Below are 19,823 nucleotides of genomic sequence, written 5' to 3'. Positions count from 1 at the left end.
TCACGAACTCCAGCGGCAAAGATCGCGTTTGACAACATGGTTCGAACATTCAGTAGTTAAGCTTTTAAAATCTGGTCGACCTTAACACAAGCTGCTCAAACGTAATCATGAGAAGTTTGAGTCGGTGCCCCGTTTTCTTGGTTTATTCACAAAGAAGCAAATGCAGTCTGCATGATGGAGACGTCCTTGATGTGTGGTGAGGTCCACGGATAGAGATGTCACTTCTAAATGTCAGCAAATTCCGTATACATTGGAGGCACCCAACTGACGTCTTTGATACTGGGGTTGTTCAAAAGGTTTTACCACGTGTTATGTTAGTCTAGAGTACGGCGTTTTATACTTGAACATAATTTTCGGCGGCGTATATTCGTCCGTACTCATCGGCTTCTTTTCTTTCCCTAAGGATCGGATTCCCGCTGATGTTGCTTACGACGGCTCTCTCCACTGCCTGGCTGCTCGTATGCCACATACTCCTCAACTGGGACATCTGAGAGCGGTGCTGAGGACGGTGTCCACTAAAGAAAGGCGCGGACATGGAAAGCTCGCATAGCGAGCTGCATGGTTTTACCCGGTAGAGCGACTGACATTTAGACATATCCTCGACCAGTTTTTAGGTCGGTGCGAGAGTCTTGAGCGCATGATTTAATTCCTGCCGATTTTTTTAGGTTGTTGCGTTTTCTTTGTCTAAAGAGTTCAGTGTGTGTTGAGAGAAGTGTTTATAAATTTTAGCCGCCCATTTATGAAGTCTAGTCTATGGTCTTTTCACTGGCCTGTGTCTGCATGAACTCGATTCCCCCGAATTTGGATTTATTTAGCTGTTTGTTTTCATTCATTGGTTTTATCAGTTGTTACAATGTGCTTATGAATTGCTGAAGATTGAAGAAGTAAACTACGAGAATACAAAACGAGAAAAATTTAACAACTTGATGACGGAACTTGTGATTAAGGCCATTCTACCTTTTGTAAACTACATATGGCAGTCTCTGTAAGATATGAAAACAAATTTCTTGAGTCGAATAAAATTTTATTGCGGATGTCAAAGTGCAAATTTTTGAAGCACTCCTGTCATTGCCAGGTGCGGTGCTTTTATTGTCAGGCGCCCTTAGCGACATGGTGACATTCGCCGAGACATTCTTGATGCTTTTGTGCAGCGCTAATGTGATGAATGATAAATTAACGTAACTTCATGCTGCATGTCGGCGAAAAGTACCACGCCATGGCCTCACACCGCTGTCTATACTACAAATTTCTCTATCCGACGTATTTATTTGTCCACCTGCTCACACTAGGGGCTTGCAACTCGGAGGAGCTCATTGAGGCCCACAGAACAAGCCAAATTGCCAGGCTGTCGGTGACAAGCGCCGTCAGACAAGTCCTTCGGGACCGCAATCTCGCGCTGCTCCCCACCACTGAACGCAGAGTCGACATCGGGGGGGCATAGAAAAATACTTTGTCTGTTAAACCTCCCCAAAAAATATGAATTGGGCGTATAATCAGGGCAGGCGTGAAACCAGGGCAAAATTTATTCAAAATTACTCCGCTAATAAGGCATATACTACGTGGATGCAACAGGTCTAACCGAGGAGGTCATCTGCACCATTGCAGTGGTGCACGAAGGAAAGCAGGTGAACGGGCTCTCGGTGAAAAGCAGCTATGCGCTAATGCTGGAGGAAGTGGCGATTGCACTGGCCACCCCCCACTCCGACGCAGAGTACATAAGATCTGACTCACAGCAGGCCTGCCGAAATTACGTGCGGGGTAGGATAGTACCACTCGCCCGCAGAATACTATTGGCATTTTAGAGCAATTCGGATTCGGCTATGAGTAAAAAAACATAGTATGGGTGCCCGTTCACCAGGGGGTAGAGGGGGACGAGGCCGCTCACGCGGCTGCCCGAGCGTTCTTTGCACCAGGTTCCGCTCAATCCCTTGGTTCTGCCGCGGCAATCATACCGATTCCGCTAATCTCTTACGTGGATATTACGAAACATTTACGCCTCTGAAGGAGGGTACTCCCGGGACCCGCCAAGTGCCTAGAGAAAACCGAGGAGTGCCACCTCAGACGGCTCCAAACCGGGTCTTTCTTAAATCCCGCCGTACTAAAACACGTGCACCCGACATTAATGAGCAGGTGCAAATTCTCAGGGCACTATGCTGACCTATACCACATGGTGTGGGCCTGCCAGTACAATGCACATATAGCCGTTATAAGTCAGCCAACTAGGGAGGGCTGGGAGGCGGCCCTGTCCCGTTTGGACCTGGCGGCCCAGCTTGCCCTGGTCCAGAGAGAACGGGCAGCGGCGGCGGCCAATGGCGTCCCGGAATAGGGACTGCAACCCAGGTCCACGACCGCGCACACCTCTTTCCCAATTGAGTACAGTGCTGCAATAAATATTTTCTCCTCCTCCAGCTTTATAAGCTAATGGCGAATGCACTTGGTGTAATACTAGCAGTGGTATAGAAGAAAATCATCGAATTTCGCGAAAGAGTAGTGAAAGCTATGTGTCTCAGACAAAATAAGGCACAGCAAAAGACTGGCAATATGCGTCTGAGGTGAAATATTGAGGCCTAATTGAAACTTTGACCTTTTATCCGACGGCAAACAAAAAATCAGTATAAAACCGTTCTCACTTCACCTCTTCCTGTGTTACAGTAAGGTTCTGCTATTACGACTAGGGGCTAGATAATCAGATGGGCACATGTGGACACTGGTGTTATCACCCACGGCAGGGGGCGCTGCTGATGCTCTCTCGCCGCTCGGTCGATGGAAAGACGTAGAGAATGACTCATCAAACACTGTGCCAATTTGACCACTGGGGTAAATCTTCTGTTCGCTACCATCGTGGGAATAGTTTCCCGCAGTCTCCCAGCAGGTGAATGAACGTCCTCGAACTGCCCCGCCGTACGTTAGAAACGCGAGACCTCTGTCGAAGACACAGCCGCCTTTGCATCGACAACAACCGCTTGACCTTGCGCAGCACCTCTCCGTCCGGCTACCCGGGGCCAGACTCGGCCACTTGCCGCCAGCGCCGTTGCCCTGCTTCCGCCGCTGCTACCGCCGTTGCCAGCTTTCGTCGCAGCTTTTGCTTCACGATGACTCACGTCTGGTACTACTTTTTCCCAAGCCCGTGTTCTCCAGTCTTAACAGCTCCTCCGCGGCCCGAAAAATCTCTAATGGCCAGCGTTCTCGACCTCTGGGCAGAAAGAGATGAGGCTGGAACTGGGTTCAAGGGCTGGTTACCAGAAATGGCATCCAAGCTCCAACATTCAACAAAGAACGGCATCAGTGAACGGTTCCCCGCGACAGGGCACTGACACACAAGGAAGAGCTCAGAATTTTCTAAAGACCCACCAGGACTCCCACAACGACAAAACTACGGCAAAATTGAATCATATTTCAGTCGACTGTAGTTTTATGCCGACAAAGCGAGAAACATCCTCTTTGAAATCGCCAAAGACTGCCTACTCGAACCAAGGTTTAAAAAGAAAAACACAGGAGGTGATCCTACAAGTTCTCCTGCCTACAACAATCTGCACAAGCCATCAGCATTTCCGTGCAGTTTTTCCTTCGTGTAACGCACCGAGAAATTCTATTTTTGGAGAGCTAGACTCCGTCGAAGGAAGCGACAATTTTTGGGGGGACAATTGTCATCATCACGTTAGAGACGGCGGTCAGTCTCAAAGACGAACTCCGAGCTGTAGAGATAACACGACAATCTTCTGTGCCGCCCAAACCAAACACGCGCACTATTTTTGTGAAGCGCTGTACGCTTCTCTACAGATCAGCTTGCGGCTGACGTACAGAATCGGGTGCTCGTCGTGGTCGTCGCCAACTTGGCTTAAAACAGCACCCAGTCCACTCACTGGCGTCACACTGCACTATAAACTCCCTACCGTAGTCAGGGGTCCGAAGCAAGGGTCGGGACACAGACGCTCCTTCAGACTCCTGAAAAGTTTTCTTCTAGGTCATCCCAGTGTACGTCAGTGGGTGCTCCCTTTCTTAATGCGTCAGTTATGGGATGAACGCTCCGTCTACGTGACTTTACGCGTAGTTCTACTCGAGCTCAACTCCGGTGAGTTCCATTATTCCTTGGTAGCATGGGAAATCGACACCTATCATTCCCAACTCAGCGACACCATAGCCTTTGTCTAAGATAAGGAAAAAAACAGTAACATCCCATCAACTCCAATTTTTTAGCTGAAAATAAAGTAGCCTTTCCCTGTCCGATTTCATATGCACACACACAAAAGAAAGAGGATTAAAAAGAACAGCTACTTCGAATGGCTACACGGAGGTGAAAGCCGACTCACCTCCTACGCGTTGAAAGGATTAGTCGTTCAGACGCGCGCGCTGGGGTCGCACTATGTCAGATTGTACTGCTGTCAACTCGTGACAAAAGCAACTGAAAAAAAAAACATCTCCGACTCCTACTGTTGTCTCCACAACACTTCGACGAGCTCAGAAGGCCTTGGGCGTGCATGCAATGTCGATAATCGACTCTGGACGACGAACAGTGACCAGCGCGAGAAGGCACCCTTTGTTCTCGCCCTAAGCAGGAAGCTCGGCTACCCTTTCATCATTTGCGCTTCCTAGAATGCGGTGCCAAAAGTAAAGGAGGAATCCTTTTGAAGTGCGCCCGCCGAACACACCTGCTTGTGTGGTTTCCATTGTTCGACCCCGGCGCTCGCAAGCGCTGAGTGCCGGCAACCTGGCGCCTTCTGATCTCTTGGGCCGCTTTGCCCTTTTTCTCACTGGCTTTTTGTCAGGATGGCCCGATCTAAGTGTTTCCTTTTAAGCATTTCGGGCCTGTTCCGGTCGGAAAACGTGCTGCTCCCTTTGCGTTACTGCGGTCAGCTTTAGACTCACCTGCGCCTGACCAGTAACTGCAGCTGCAAGTTTACGAGGCGCAACGCGGGAAGGCCTCGCCTTTACCTCTGCCGTCTTCCTTTCTTTGCTAGCATTAGCAGCTGTCTGCGCAACTGAATTTAGGGCTTCAAATTTGATCCATTTTCTCGTGTTCCTTGCCCTTTTCCTTTTTCTCTGCCTAGACTGCTCCACATGCGTCTCCTGATAACTATAATCTGATACAACTTAAGAAGGCAGCGGCTTTTCCCCGTCAAAAAATCCCCTTCCAGCCAATGGCGCCAGCCGATTCTCGTGACCCTGCTAGTGTGACAAAGCAGGGAGTGGTAGATGAAAGGGGATAGTCCCCTCCCTCCATAGTCGGGGATAGACCCCTCTCTCCATTGTGGCACAGCTCCCTGCATTGTCACCCTGGCAGGGTCATGAGAATTGGCCGACGCCATTGGCTGGAGGGGGTCTTTTGACGGGGAAAAGATCTGACTATAGCTACCTCTAGTTTTTCGATCGCACATCGGAAACTTTAATCCAATTCAATACTGGACTGCTTTCCTTCGCAGCAGGACAGATTCGGCCACTTGGCGCCGCCACAGCCGTCTCTGCTTCCGTCGCTGCTGCCGCCGTCGCCAGCCCTTGTCGCAGTTTTAGAGCGCAGCTCTTTGGCGTCCGTTCCTGGGTTTCGCGTCGTCGTCGGCGTTGTCGTCGTCGTCGGCCTCGTAACCAGCTCCGCCCCCCTTTCATCCCCCCAGCGCTAGCAGCGACCGACGGATACCGCTGGATGCCGCTGACGCCGCTAGAGAGTCAAGATAACGTGACTGCATAGAACACCGTCGCCGCCATGCAGAAAGAGGAGGAAAGGGTCCCCCCCCCCCTGTTCTTGTGTGGCGGATAGGGTGCTCTTCAGTTGCCGACGCGCCGGTTATTTCACGTAGGCCCCGGCACGTCGACGAATACGTGACCACCTTCCCACGGCTAGACCTGGTTGTTAAAGGAATACGTGTGAAAAAAAAAAAAAATTCTGTGATAGCGCATACATGTGTTGCTCGATTTCTTTGCCTCAATCTATCGAAAAGGTGAAACAGCTTATTTGCTGCGCTCAAATTTCGCATTAGGAAGTAACGTAATCGTCGGTAATTTTTTTTGCTTCACGATGACTCACGTCTGGTACTAGTTCTTCCCAGGCCCGTGTCCTCCGATCTTAATAGTACGAAGCATTCTCGAGGGAGGGGAAGAGAGTGAAGGGGTTCATTTAATAGCGAGGAAAATTTAGATTGTGAAGTACGCTATGGCACATCGAAAGACATGCTGAAAAAACGCTCGCAAATTGCACTCCTATGCTGGTCCTCGTAGGACATAGACTCGTCGAACTGCGTGATGTTAACGAGACAATTAACCGGAGAATACTTTGAATAAGGTGTATTATAAACAAGGCTACCGCAGACAAGCCTATTGCACACAATTTGGACTATCGAAGACAAGATTGAAGTGCCTTCTCCTCTTTTATGAACCCATTGGTCACGGACCATTGTATTCAGTTGTACTGAAAATCCTTTGCTGGTCCTGCTTGCGCGATTCAGACGGCACTGGGCAACTCACCGCAGAACTGTAAATCTGCCAACCACGGCAGCTTCGTTTTGGTGACGGCGGAATGAAAACTGGCCTAGTATGCTATGTGCCCTGAGGGTACATTAACTGAAGTATATCTGCTCAAAATTTGTCGACAGCCATTCAATTACTTGCTCCCATTTATCTCCTATGTCTTCTTGCGTTTCCTTTTTATTCTTTTTCCCAAAGCACCGTCGAGCTGTCCACGAGAGTAAGATAGTTTCTACATGTTTTCCTTCGTCATAGCAAGTTTTTCATAATACATTTTGTACGGTAATAGCTCCTTCCTCAAATAAGCGTATTCTCCGACACATTGCATTTCACAAAGAAATGAAGCATTTTGATATCGGAAAGTTATTTTCTTGGGGGTACCGGGCGTCAACTAGGTATTCCTCTTTCAACATCAGAACATTCCAATTTAAAGGTAGTGTTAGTAGAAGCAGCGTGAAGAAGCACGATGCGTAAGCGGGTGACTAAATTTGAAATGAACCTGAACAGCCGGTATGGCACGGAACCAGGAAAAACTGCTTGGTAGCTCCTGCGTTTCTTTTTGTTGCTTTGGATTCCAAAGACACAAAAAACTCCCATGTTTACCTAGAAACTCTACCGGAGCATGAGTACAGTATACAATCGAGCGAAGTATTGATCCAGAACACAGTCCCAAAAGAATCAATTCCGCGTGTGCACATCAAGAACACACTTGCGTGTAACCTTTCTTCCGGATTGAAAAGAGAATTGTAATACGGTGTTTCTTTTTAAGAAATTTGGTGCAACAGCAATCACAACGGTAGGAAGTAAACACGTTTACAGGATTAATTTTACCCGCCAAAGCAATTGGAATAACAGAGTACGTGCGTGCCATACTTCATTCTGAATGAAAAACAAAGTGTTGTCGGCGGAACTCAGTTCTTGGTTTTTGTTTCTGAACAGTTTGGCGGCACGTTCCTGAAAGAAATCTGCATGCGATGGGTGATGATAAAGTTTATGAAAAAGTGAAAGACAGGCAAGTTTACTAGCAATTTGTAATTTTCTAGTAATCAGCAAGAAATAAAGGCATACGAGTGACAAATGCCTCCGCAAGAGCTTGTGGCGCGTTGCCGCCGGTAGAGAAAGTAAAGGTTTTAAATCTGCGCAGTATATGTTCATCCCCGAACTAGAGTGAAGCGAATGCTTCGAAGCCAGGAACTTTGCGGTACGGCTCTGCTTTGCACTTGAGAGAAATTCCCTACAATCTTTTTTACAGTCTATAGACTGTCCATAGACTTCTGTCTATAAAGGCTTTATACTGTCTATGGAGAGGTCCTAGAAAACAGTCTATAGGCAATACAAATGCTATAGACAGTCTATAGACTTATGGCCATACACTTTTAGCAGACTTTTGTCTTCAGACAGTCTATAGACTATTAATGGATAAAAGAAATATCTATAGAGTCTCCAAGAAGTGTATAGACTGTATATAAAGCATTTTTATAAGGGGAGCAGAGTTCCACGTCTGTTTCCCCTCGCCGTTCTGAACGCCATTCACCGAGAGGCGATCACATGATTTTCGTGACGTTGAGTGTACAAAACTCCGCGGAGAAGCTGACTTCACAGGCGCAGTGCCGAGCGAACCCTTATCAGCTCGACGCCTCATGTGAGGAGCGCTGTCGGCTACCTTTCATACTGTGCACACCTGTGGCGTCAGGTTTGGTGTTCTGCAGCGGTAGTGACGGACGCAGTCGTCAGCTATGACTGGGTGCAGTGCGCCAAACTGCAGCAACCGCGCTGGAAACGGCAAGGCGTTTTACGCAGTACCATGTGAAGTGCGTCGTAAAAATGCCCTTAAGAACCCTCGTCGTTTAGCAAAAATGCCCTTAAGAACCCTCTGACAAAGATTACGTGAGATGTGAAGATAGGATGGGCAAAAATAGCATGAAACAGGCTTCGCAAATCTTGATGCCGTGAATAATTTCTGCTAGAAGAGAGCAAATCAGCCTGTAACCTCTGCTTCAAAAAAATCCAGGAGTAGCGAAATGTTTTGATAGTGCGACCTAAGCCGAATTTACGAAGGAGTACAACAATGCAAAGCGGAACGTTAAATTACTTTTTCCGAACAATAAGGATGAAGTAGGCAGGAAAACCTACCACAGTAATCAATAACTATTATAATTTAATAACTAAGGTGAAAAGATAGTGCTTTTTAAAAAAAATAAGGAAAGTTAATAACATCAGCGTATAACAGTACTTTCAAGGTCCTTTAAAGATTCGTAATTTCACTGTATTTAGCAACGGGGTACTTTTTGTAATTTTGTACTTTTTGTGTAATTTTGTTGGGCAAGTAATTGAGTTTTAAATTTTTCATTATGTCAGAATCGCCTGTTCAATGCATTGTCGTTGCTTTAGTCTGCTTGCCTGCAAAAAGTTGCACAATTATTTTAATGTGGTTCTAGAGGGGTGCGCTTTCGTATTTTCCGCGCATAACTCGCACAGAAAACGCGGCGGTGCTATTTGTGAAAAAAGTAATTCATCGCTATAATCTTTTGTTATCAAGACAAGCAAGCTGGAAGACAGGACAGGCAGACGCTGTCTCATCCAGAACGGGACTGCTTGTTCATCTGAAATTACTTGTTCCATAAGGAAAAAAACTCTCAGGCCGTTTCTTTTTTCGTCAGATTGTCATGATTACGATTTGCTGTTAACGTTTGGCGATTTGCTTTTTTCATGCTGTATGCACACCCTCGGCAAATCACAGATTAGTTTTCAGCGTTACATTTAGAAATTTGCCCAGCGTTACGCTTAGAAAGTGTGATTTGTACGCAATTAAACGAAAAAGAAAAGCCAAAGAGCTATACAAAGTAAGCTCATATATGCAGCCCCTGTACGCACGAGAAGTGGCTTTCTCACACAGCTCGGTACATGAAGGCGGACCTTCGCGCAACTCTGCTCCCTGCGGGAGCATATACAGAAACACAACCCCAGCCATGCTTTCCATCATTCGTGGGCGCCTGTACATGTCATCGCAATCACTGATTCTCTTCGTAGTCGAATCGAAAGACCTCGCCGTTAAATCAGACCACACTATCGTTTATGTTCCTTGGCGTAGCTTTCAGCTGCGTAGTCCAAACATCGCGCAAGGTGGTAGGCTTTGTATTTTTCCGCAGATCATTACAGCGCGCGCTGGGATTTCAAGTGTGGTTCGCTTTGCATTGTAGCGGGCAGTTATCTGCGCCCGGCACCACATAGATATATTGCTTCCCCTCAAAAATCTCGTTCATAGGGTGTGTTTGCACAACCGGCTCTGCAAACACAGGGGAGGTCGCTAAAGCAGGGGACATGCGCGAAAATTGGCCCTGCGCGCGGGGCCTATCAAGGGGTCCACTAGTGAACAACAGCAATCATGTTTAACTCATCTTGTTGGTGAAGTTGGTGCAGCATTGACAAACAAAAGGTAAAAGCAGCGCTAAGCATAAAACAAACCACACATAACGACGGACAGGACGGGCGCTGACTCCAGATGTGTTTATTGAAGGCCACATGTTGCATATGTATAGGCTGAAGAAGGGGAACGCATGCGCATTTCCGATATGGCAAAAAAAAAAAAAAACAGAAAATACCCCACAGACGAAAACTACCCTTTATCGCGCATTTTGTAGCAGTCTATGTTCACTTGCTTGCAGGGAGATAGAAGTGGTGCGGAAGCACGTGTCCCCTCTCTCTTGGATAAAAAAAAACGCTTCTGCCAGTTCGCAGGCTAATCTGTCTTTGCTTCAAGCCATAATTTTGACCTCCCCAAGTCGTGGTTCTTTTTCATCAATAAAGATGAAAAAAAAACTGTGATCTCCGACAGCGATATGTGTTGCAATGTCTTGTAGCAATGGTGTATAAAGAAATTCAAAATGCCAAAAGTAATTATTTCAGCGACTGTTCCGTTTAAAGATCCAGTGGACTTCCAAAAAAGACTGCAGAAATTGCATTGCTCAGCGCCAGAAAGTACAAAATTTCGCCTACGATCCCACCTTCCCCCTCACCCGCTAAGCCATGTAGTGGCACTGTCAGCTCCTCTAGAAGTCTTGAGATGGATGAAGACTAGATTTCCTCACATATTCGACCAATTACGAAAGGCAATGATGCAAAGCGAGTCAGCTACTTGATGCAGAAGCTAGCCCTGCAGGCTGATATATGATATATGCTGCCGATAGAAAACAGCACGGTGTCCAGCCCTATTTCTGTTTTTGCATTGTTGCCACATTTGAATGAAGAGGAAGAAATGGGCTTGGGCCGGCAATGTAATTCGATGGTAGGATAACCGTTGGTGCTTGAGGGTAACGGAGTGCATTCCAAGAGAAGGTAAGCGTAGCAGGCCGCGGCAGAAAGTTAGGTGGCCGGATGAGATTCAGAAGTTAGCGCGGATACGGTGGCCGCTGCTGGCAAAGGGCAGGGTCAATTGAAGAGACATGGGAGAGGTCTTTGCCCTTCAGTGGGCGCTGCTGCTGATGATGACGATGTTGCTACATTGCTTCCCATAAATGATAAATAAATTCATTTTGTACTTTGCGTTTCCTTTTTGTACTTTGCGAAAACCTGCTGTTCGGTAAAAATGCTCGATGCCCAAGCAGGTGCAGTAGCTTATTGTCCAATTTGTTCCCCAGAAGCGGGAACAAAACTGTAGCAACGCTTTCATGGCATTTCGTAGGTTGAATAGTTTGCTTTACGAAATATCTATAGTATCTTAGCTCTTGATAGGTACGAGGCTTTAGACGGATGAGTGAGCTACAAAGCCTCAATTATAGATACGAATCGATTATTTATTGAAAAGAGAGTATATCCCCGCCTCATGATGCTTGCTGAGCAGCATTCTTACCGAACATTTTTTATGCTTTGGTCACTACTTGTTGCCTCGGTGCACTACGTCGTATCCGCCAATCTAGGGTCAACAGTGCTGAGTGTTTTGCAAGCCTCGACGTCTCCTGCGCGAACTAGCCTCACCTACACACCACCATATTTGGGAGTGCTCGTGGCACGTCTTAATGACAAGGCCATTCTGATGAAATTTTTGAAGACCTCGTATGATGACGTTGATTGCCATTTTTTCCCTTTGTTTGCGACAATGGCCGAAAACTGCTTCATTCAGCAAAAATGATGCAATGTGCCTTATGTAGCAGAAAAAGCTTTTCCTTGCCCCTTGGCACTCGAGCCAGAACCTCAATCTAAGCGAGCTATTGCGGCGTCAGGCTCAAAGATTACAATAAGTCCGTTGATTCATCTGGAGAGAATCAGATGAGAAGACACTCATGGAGGAGTTCACCGCCACTCTATGTCAGTTTACCAATGTATCAGCCGTGGATATCAGTGTTTCTCCGTTAAGCTGTAATGTACTTACTTTGATAAGCTCCATTGTGTCTGCGACCTGCTATGCCCAATTTTTTGGCTATTGCCTCAAGAAGAACCTAGTGCCGATAGAATTCACAGCTCTTTTTGGCCACGTGTTGCTGTCTGCTGGTCATTTGAAGCGCATTTGCAAGATATTGAGATCGGAGCTATGGCGCCAAATCAGACTTCTAAATCACTGGCTGCATTCGTTCGGCTTTAACACAGACTCCGAGTGGATAGGTGAAGCCAGGTTACAGTCCTATCGGCGACAGACTTCCCAAGCGGTCGAATTTTGGCGGAAGTGCCTTTTGCGGCGCCTTCCAAAAGGCAGACCTAGAGAAAAAAGTCTTGGCTGTGCGATTTCTTTGCTGGCCGACACGGATCTACCACCCAAGATAGCCGATGTGCTAAAGAAAGGCCCGAAGTCCAGCATGAAGCCTAATGTGCCAGCGCACAAGTTGCTGTCGTTGAATCGACAAGTAGCGCGCAAAACTAGTGAAGAGGATCGTGAAAGGTGTCTTCTTGATGAGGTTGATTACCTGCTGCGGACGGCCACCAAGCCTCAAGTATTTGCGGGCCGAAGACACTCAACTGTGGAAAAGGACGCCGATGAAGTCGTCTCTTTCTTCAAAGAACATCGGCTGATGGTTGTGCAGGCAGACAAGGAGGGGGGATTTGCCGTGCTACCAGCAGGGATGTTTCAAGACAAGGCCGTTGAAGCCGCCAGAAGGAACTTTGTTACCAAAAACGTGGACTTCCAAGGTAAAGGCTCGAGCCATAGGACTGTGCAAGGACTTGGCTTTAGATAGACTTTCCAGAGCTGTTAACAACTGTAAGCGAAGTAGCCTAGAACTATTTTTACCGTGAAGACGTACAAATATGGCAAGTCGTTTCGGTGTAGTGAGTGAAAGGGATGCGTGGCAACGGGAGATTAGCTCTTTCCTCCAGAAGTGTTTAAAGACTTTAGTTATACAAGACTCTTCTGCTGTAAAAAATTCAGGTCATGTGGTCTCTTTCCTACAGGGTTCCTCATCTTTAGGTTACGCTGTCTCTTTTGACATAGAAAACCTGTTCTTTTCTATACCGCATGATGCCATATTCTGTGCACTTAGGTCTTGCATCGACGATAATGGTGTCGTAGATTTTCAGAACACCAGCGGCCTAACCCTGGACATTTTCATGAAGCTACTAGAATTTTATCTTGAGTCCAGTTTTGTAACTTTTGACAACCATTTTCATGTTCAACATCAGGGCATTTGCATCGGGTCTTGTGTGGCACCTGTACTGGCTAACATTTTCTTGGCCAGCATTGATCGTGATATGGTGTGCTATTTGGACGGCAAGATAGTTCTTAAAGTTTTTAGATACGTGGACGATTATTTGGTGATTCTTAAAAAGCAACCCGGTTTGACACACACGGACACCGTGCAAAACACTCTCTGTCTTTAAACGACATGAGAAGGGTCTAACCTTTACCCACGAATTACCTGAACAAGATAGATTGCAGTTTTTAGATATTAACATCACTTTAACACCAGATCACACGTGTTCGATGTACTCACCACGGGCCCGGAAAGACATGTTGCCGTTTCAGTCTGTTCATTCTAAGACGGTAAATAGCAGAAATCATGTGCTCACCTGGTAAATGACAGCCTCAACATGCAGGTTGACAGGTTACAGAAAGCTGGTTTTTCTCTTTCAGTGGTGGCTGCTGTCATGACTGTCAGATTGCCGCGGTTACGATGTCGTAACCGCGGCAATTTGAATACCGAGAGAGAGAGAGAGAGAAATATTTATTTATACTACCGATGTCTGGAAGCGGCAGTTAAGCTTTACCCCTCAAGACTGTGAGCACGTGCTGCAGACTGCGAATGCCATGCTCAGAAATCTTGATGACCGCTTAGTTTTCCTCCTCACCGACTACTTCAATGAGTGCTGGGAAATGAGGACGCTACCTGCTGAATGGAAGCACGAGAAAATAATTTCTATTCCTAAACCAAATAACTTAAAGCCCAAAATCTGCGTCCCATTTCGTTAACTTCCTGCCTGGGCAAACTGAGCATGTCATCCTCATCACCAGTCTTACGCAACAAAAGGAATCCCATATAATATATCCCTATACTATCGTTGGATTTCGAAGCCCATCTCTCGGCACAGGACGCCCTGCTACAGATTTCACACGCTATCCTCAATGACATGTTACATCACTGCAGAGCAATCCTGGCAGACGGCCTCACCAAATCATTTGACAAAGTTACGCACAGCGGCATCCTGCAGGGCATCCAAGAGCTGCAGTTGGTGCCTAAGACCTACAACTATAACCGGGCCTCGTTAAACTGTCGCACCGCGTAATGCATACAGATGATATACAGACCCTCTCCTTCACCCTTGGTAACATTGGTACCCCGCAAGAGGCAGTGTTATTTCCCTTCCTCCTCAACCTCACTCTCGTCCCCCTGGCCAAGGCTCTCAGCCGAATCCCCCAGTTAGGACACGCACTTTACGCGGATGATATAACGGTTTGGACCACATACGTCTCGGATGGCGACATAGAATCGACCGTTCAGGAAGCAGCCACAACTATAGCTACTCACGCGGCAAGCATTGGGCTTTAATGTTTCCTCACAAAGTCACCACACCTCATAATCCACCCACGACGCGTACCTACCGCCCCAACCACGATTTACCTGCATGACACTCCCATACCGCAAACACCTACCCTCCGCATTCTTGGCCTGCATATACTGGACACGGGCAAAAACAGCCTTTCCCTGAAAGCACTAAAACAGTCCATTTACTCCGTATCCATCTTCTTAGCAGGGTTTCCCGTTCACGAACCGGTCTAGAAATAGCAGACAATATCAAGGTGCTGCATGCCTTTGTGCTTAGTCGCATTATTTGCGCCCCTCCTTACCTAAGCCTCTCCTGTGCCGATAAAGATAAGATCAGTGCTCTAATCTGCATGGCTACCAAAGCAGCGCTCAACCTACCAAAGAGCACTAGCACGGACATGCTCTTAAAAGTATAAATACAGAACACGATACAAGAACTTATCGATGCACATCACCACACACAGCACCTTCGTGAGGCTGACACGGAAACGGCGCGGTATACGAGGTCTGTTAGAAAAGTATCCGACCTTTGGCCGAAGAAAACAAAATGGCATAACTGGAGCGTTGGAAACCTAATTACCTTCAAAGTAGTCTCCTTGGGACTCAACACACTTTTCTCAGATGTGCTGCCACTGTTGGAAGTATTCCGAAAAGGCCTTTTTCGGAATGGAGTTTAGCTCAGCTGTCGTTGCAGCCATAATGTCCTTTCTTGTTTGAAATCGCGCTCCTTTCAATGACCTCTTGATTTTGGGAAACAACCAGAAGTCGCAGGGGGCAATATCAAGAGAGTAGGAAACCTGTTGAACTACAGGGGTCTGGTTTTTCGCCAAAAAAGTCTTACTCAAGTGGGAAGAATGTTCAGGAGCATTGTCGTGATGGATGCGCCAATTTCCTGTTGACCACAACTCCGGTCTCTTGCGCCGCACAGCATCACGTAGGCGACGGAGGACATCCCTGTTGTACTCTTTAGTCATTGTTTGACCCTGGGGCGTGCATACTCGTGGTGTGGCACACAGCGAGAGTCCAAGAAAGCAGTCAGCATCACTTTGACGTTGCTGAGCATTTGGCAGGCCTTCTTTAGTCTTGGGGACGTGGAATGCTTCTACTGTGACGACTGGAATTTGGTTTCCGGGTCGTACCCGTACACCCAAGATTCGTCACCAGTGATTATGGTGTTGATGAAGTCGTGGTCACTGTTTGTGGAATCCTACGTGTCCTGTGAGACTTCAACACGAAGCTGCTTTTGCTCCACCGTGTGCAGCTTCGGCGCGAATTTCGCCGCAACTCTCTTCATGGCCAAATCTTCGGTGATAATGGAATGTACAGAAAAACTACTGATGTACACCTCTTCCGCAATTTCTCGGATAGTCACACGACGGTCCCGCATCACTAGAGCGTTCACTTCGGCAATGACCTGGCCATTTCGGCATGTTGATGGCCGACCGGAGCGTGGCTCGCTCTCCACCGATGTGCGGCCATCTTTAAACCAGTTGTACTATTGCTTAATTTCTGTGCTACTCTAAGCATCATCACCGAAAACCATCTAAATATTTCGAATGTTTTCCACTTGGCTGTCGCCCCGTTTCAGGCAAAATTTGATGCATTAGCGCTGCTCCTCTCGCACCGCCATTTTTCTTGCACTAAAAAACCGACGAGAGCACTGCGCACTACCTCACTCAAACGCTGCCTCCCAGCGACTGACGCTATCGGCAGGCGGGAAAAAATTCGTGCATGCGCACGACGTTTCAAGGTCTGCTGGTGCAAGCGCGCTTGTTTCATATCCATCAGGTGTTCGCAAAAAAAAAATAAGGTCGGATACTTTTCTAACAGACCTCGTTTACTGGATTCTCTGGGATTTCGCATACCCGCACACGCTGCAGACTTAATCTCTCTACCTCGCGCCATACACGCCGAGCTTATCCTCATACTCCTTCCTAAGAATGTCCACCCTGAGTGCCATCAATCCCGTCGAGTCAGGCGAGCCAAAACTCTCCATAAAGAATACTTCAGAGGATGTGCGCTTGGTGGACGCTGCGTGTGGTCCAGACCGCTCAGTACCGGTGGCTTACAATCCAGCTGCCTCCCCCCCCCCACTTACTCATTTCATAGCCCCCCCCCCCCCCTATTTCCCCGGAAGAAGCAGAGGAAGCGGCTATAGCAATAGCCATTGCTTAACTGAATGCGGCTTATATAGTTAGCGATTCCAACACCGCCATTCTTAACTTCGCCCACGGACGCGTCCCTCCCCCGCGCGGCAGATATTAGGAATATGCACCCTAAATTCCGATAGCCGTATTGGGCTCGTGTGGGTGCAGGCTCACTGTGGCAGTCTTAGAAAAAAGGCCGCCAATAATATAGCCCGAGGACTTATTTGCCGGGCAAATGGCGACCCCAGCCGGAATTTCTCGAGCGATCGAGCACACACGTTCTCAGAACTGACTCAACAAGCAAGCCTTGGCCGTCGACTCTACTCCCCTCTCCAGCCCCGCCTATCCCACTCCCAACATATTCTCTGAAGGCGACTCCAGACCCGAACCCTTACTACAACTCAGCTCAGTGCACTCTCTGCGGAGAATCGCACGCCACCCTGGACCACATCCTCTTCGGCTGTCCTGCTGATCCTCCCCCACAGGGACAACCCGCCATCGGAAAATGGGAGGACTGGGAGGCCGTCCTTTCGTCACAGGACCCGGACACGCAACTTCGCTGTGTGACCCAGAGTGCAAGTGCATTGACCTACGTGGCCTACATGCGCGTAATGTGAGGGCTGGGCGGTGGCCCTGGGACCTTGTACAGTCCCAACTCGCTTGCGCAATAAAGTTTTCCATCCATCCAGGGTAAGTAGAATGAGTCTGTCCACCCTGCCTGTCCACCATGCAGACCGCCAAACCGACCACTAGCACCGATTCAGAAACCACATGCACACGCTTTTTCCGTGGCAACATACCACAGAAGCCCACACGGGTGCTTGAACACTCAATTGTTCTGCAACACTCAATGACTGCGTCGTCTGAACCTGGCCACGAGGGTATGTTCGGTATTGTGCACGTTCATGAGCCCGGTCGGTAAATCTAGCTCCTAGCGGCGATGGAACCCTCTCCCGAAACCACTGGCAGCGACGACGACTGCATGAACGACTACCATGCGGGCATGACCTGCTAGAAAGCTTTAAAATAGGGTCCCCAAAGCTTGGGGGGCTCAAAGAAATACGGGGCTCCAACAATACGGACGCGCGTGCATCATGGGGTTTTCAAATGGGGATTTTCTCTGCTCAGTTGTGATGGGCCTCGCATCTTATACTGCTGCACCATTGCGACCAAGAGATATAAGCAAAATAAAAATAAACAAGTGAAGATGTTTTTGTTTCATATATGCGGCTACTCTTCTGCAGCACAAAGTTCGCATAAAATAACCGAAACAAACGCTACCAACAGCTGCCGCTTTAGACATTTTTTCATTGCTTGCCACGTGTAGCGCCATCTCGGGCGTACGAACGAATGGTAAATGTCGCAATTGTAATTTGTTTTTCAGTTCTTTGACGTCCGCGCGAATAAAATTTACTCCATAAATAGTAAAGCACCGAGTTAACGGAATGCTAATTCTTCGTGGCCCCTTTCTGCATCAAACTTGTTAACATGCCGAGGTGGCTCAGTGGATAGGGCGCTCGGCTAGAGTCAAAGTTCCCGGTCTCGATACCGGCTTCGGCGGCCATGTTTCGATGGATGCGAAATGCAAAAGGCGCCCTTGTGCTGTGCGTTGTCAGTGTACGTTAAAGATCCCCGGGTGGTGGAAATTATTCCGGAGCCCTCCACTATGGGGCCTGTTTCTTCCTGTGTTCTTGCACTCCCTCCCTTATCCCTTCCTTTACGGTGCGGTTCGGGGGTCCACCAAGACGTGAGATAGGTACTGCACCAATTCCTTTTCATAACTGGTTTTTGAGGGAAAGAAATGGCGCAGTATCTGTCTCACATATCTCGGTGGACACCTCAACCGCGCCCTAAGGGAATTATTCTCCAATTTTCTAGTGGAGAGGGGTTGTTTAACTAGCGTTACTAGAACCGTCGCCAGTTTACATACTTGGTTTGAACCAACATTACTATTGCAGATAGGCACCACCGCGACGTGCTACTTGAAAGCAAACTCCCATCGGACGAAGTGTACTCGCTAAGCCTAGCATGTTTAGAAGCAATGAAGCAATCTGAAAATTTGGTTTGTTTTATGGCTAAAATTGCGTGGTGCAGACATGTTCACAGAAAGCGAAAGCTTTATTCGCATTTCGACTGCCGTGAAAGCGACACACATGTGTAGCGGGAGCGCCCAATCGGTGGCGAAGCGATACACCCAGCTTGGACTGCCGCCGCCATGTTGCCTGAAGGTAAACGGCGTTTAGGCCCACGCTATTTCAGCAAAGTAGCGTTCCCCGCTGAAGTTAACTCAAGACGCAAGGCGGTCTGCCGTATTGCGCATGCGCACTTCAACGCCCGAAACTTCTCGGGGCCCTCAAAACTTGCCCTTCAAGGTGGCTCAGTGCTGTCATCTGGCAAGGCAAGGCGGTCATCTGCTGAACATTGTAGTGCTGGCAGACGACGGACGAAGGAAGGACGGGACACACAGGGCGCTGAACTAACAACTCGTCTGCCAGCGCTACAATGTTCAGAATGTGAAACCTGCCCAACAACACACCCTGCTGGTCTACTAAGCCGGAGTACCCGGGAATGAACCCGACCACGGCGGCAGCGTTTCGATGGAGGCGAAACTCAACATGCGCACGTGTGCTGTGCGATGTCAGTGCGCGGAGACCTCCAATACGGCACCTCTTCTTCCTGTCTTCTTTCACTCCCTCCCTTATGCCTTCCCTTACGGAGCGGTTCCGGGTGTCCACCAAGATATGTGAGACAGTTACTGTGTCTTTTCCTTTCCTCAAAACCAAACCAAAAACCAAAGCTTCGAGACACCTATTCTTAAACTACCTACCAACGCGAGAGTAGGGGCTTGTCTGTTTTTTTCAGCCAGAGTTCGCTTCGGCGGACGCCGTTGTTGCGACGCGCGTCTTTTCTTTTCTCTTTCCTCTTACCTTTGAATTCGCCTCTATTTGCACGTGACAGTGGTGGGGCTCGGCTTGAGCCAGTCGGCAGGCCCGTGCACTTCCCTTTTCATCCTTCTCTCAGTCGCAACAACAACAACAACATAGTAGGCGCCTTAATCCAGTGCCACACCACTCTCTCTACACACGTGAGAGCGCAGTATGGAGGCACCGCCGGATGAACTCGTACGCCTTGTCTGCAATAGTTAGCCGCATGCACCCAGCCTGATATCCACCTCAGTGTTCTGCCTTTCAGGCCCCAGCGGCCGACCTCTAACATTATCTGTGGGCATGTCCGAAACCACCCACCGTGG

General features: G+C 48.1%; 1 protein-coding gene across 1 annotated transcript in view; it reads left to right on the top strand.

Annotated features, from left to right (window-relative positions):
• Positions 1-1,041, top strand: part of LOC149336301 (P protein-like) — a 31,291-nt gene extending 30,250 nt beyond the window's left edge. The window contains exon 17 of the mRNA XM_089554695.1: positions 404-1,041. Coding sequence (XP_089410821.1) covers positions 404-491 — 88 coding nt within the window. The 3' untranslated portion in view covers positions 492-1,041. The remainder of the gene's footprint in view (positions 1-403) is intronic.
• Positions 1,042-19,823: the final 18,782 nt, after the last annotated feature.

Source organism: Amblyomma mixtum, chromosome 7, assembly GCF_055824585.1.
Source record: "Amblyomma mixtum isolate Tamu chromosome 7, ASM5582458v1, whole genome shotgun sequence".
NCBI lineage: Eukaryota > Metazoa > Arthropoda > Arachnida > Ixodida > Ixodidae > Amblyomma > Amblyomma mixtum.
This window is presented reverse-complemented; position numbering and strand designations above follow the sequence as displayed.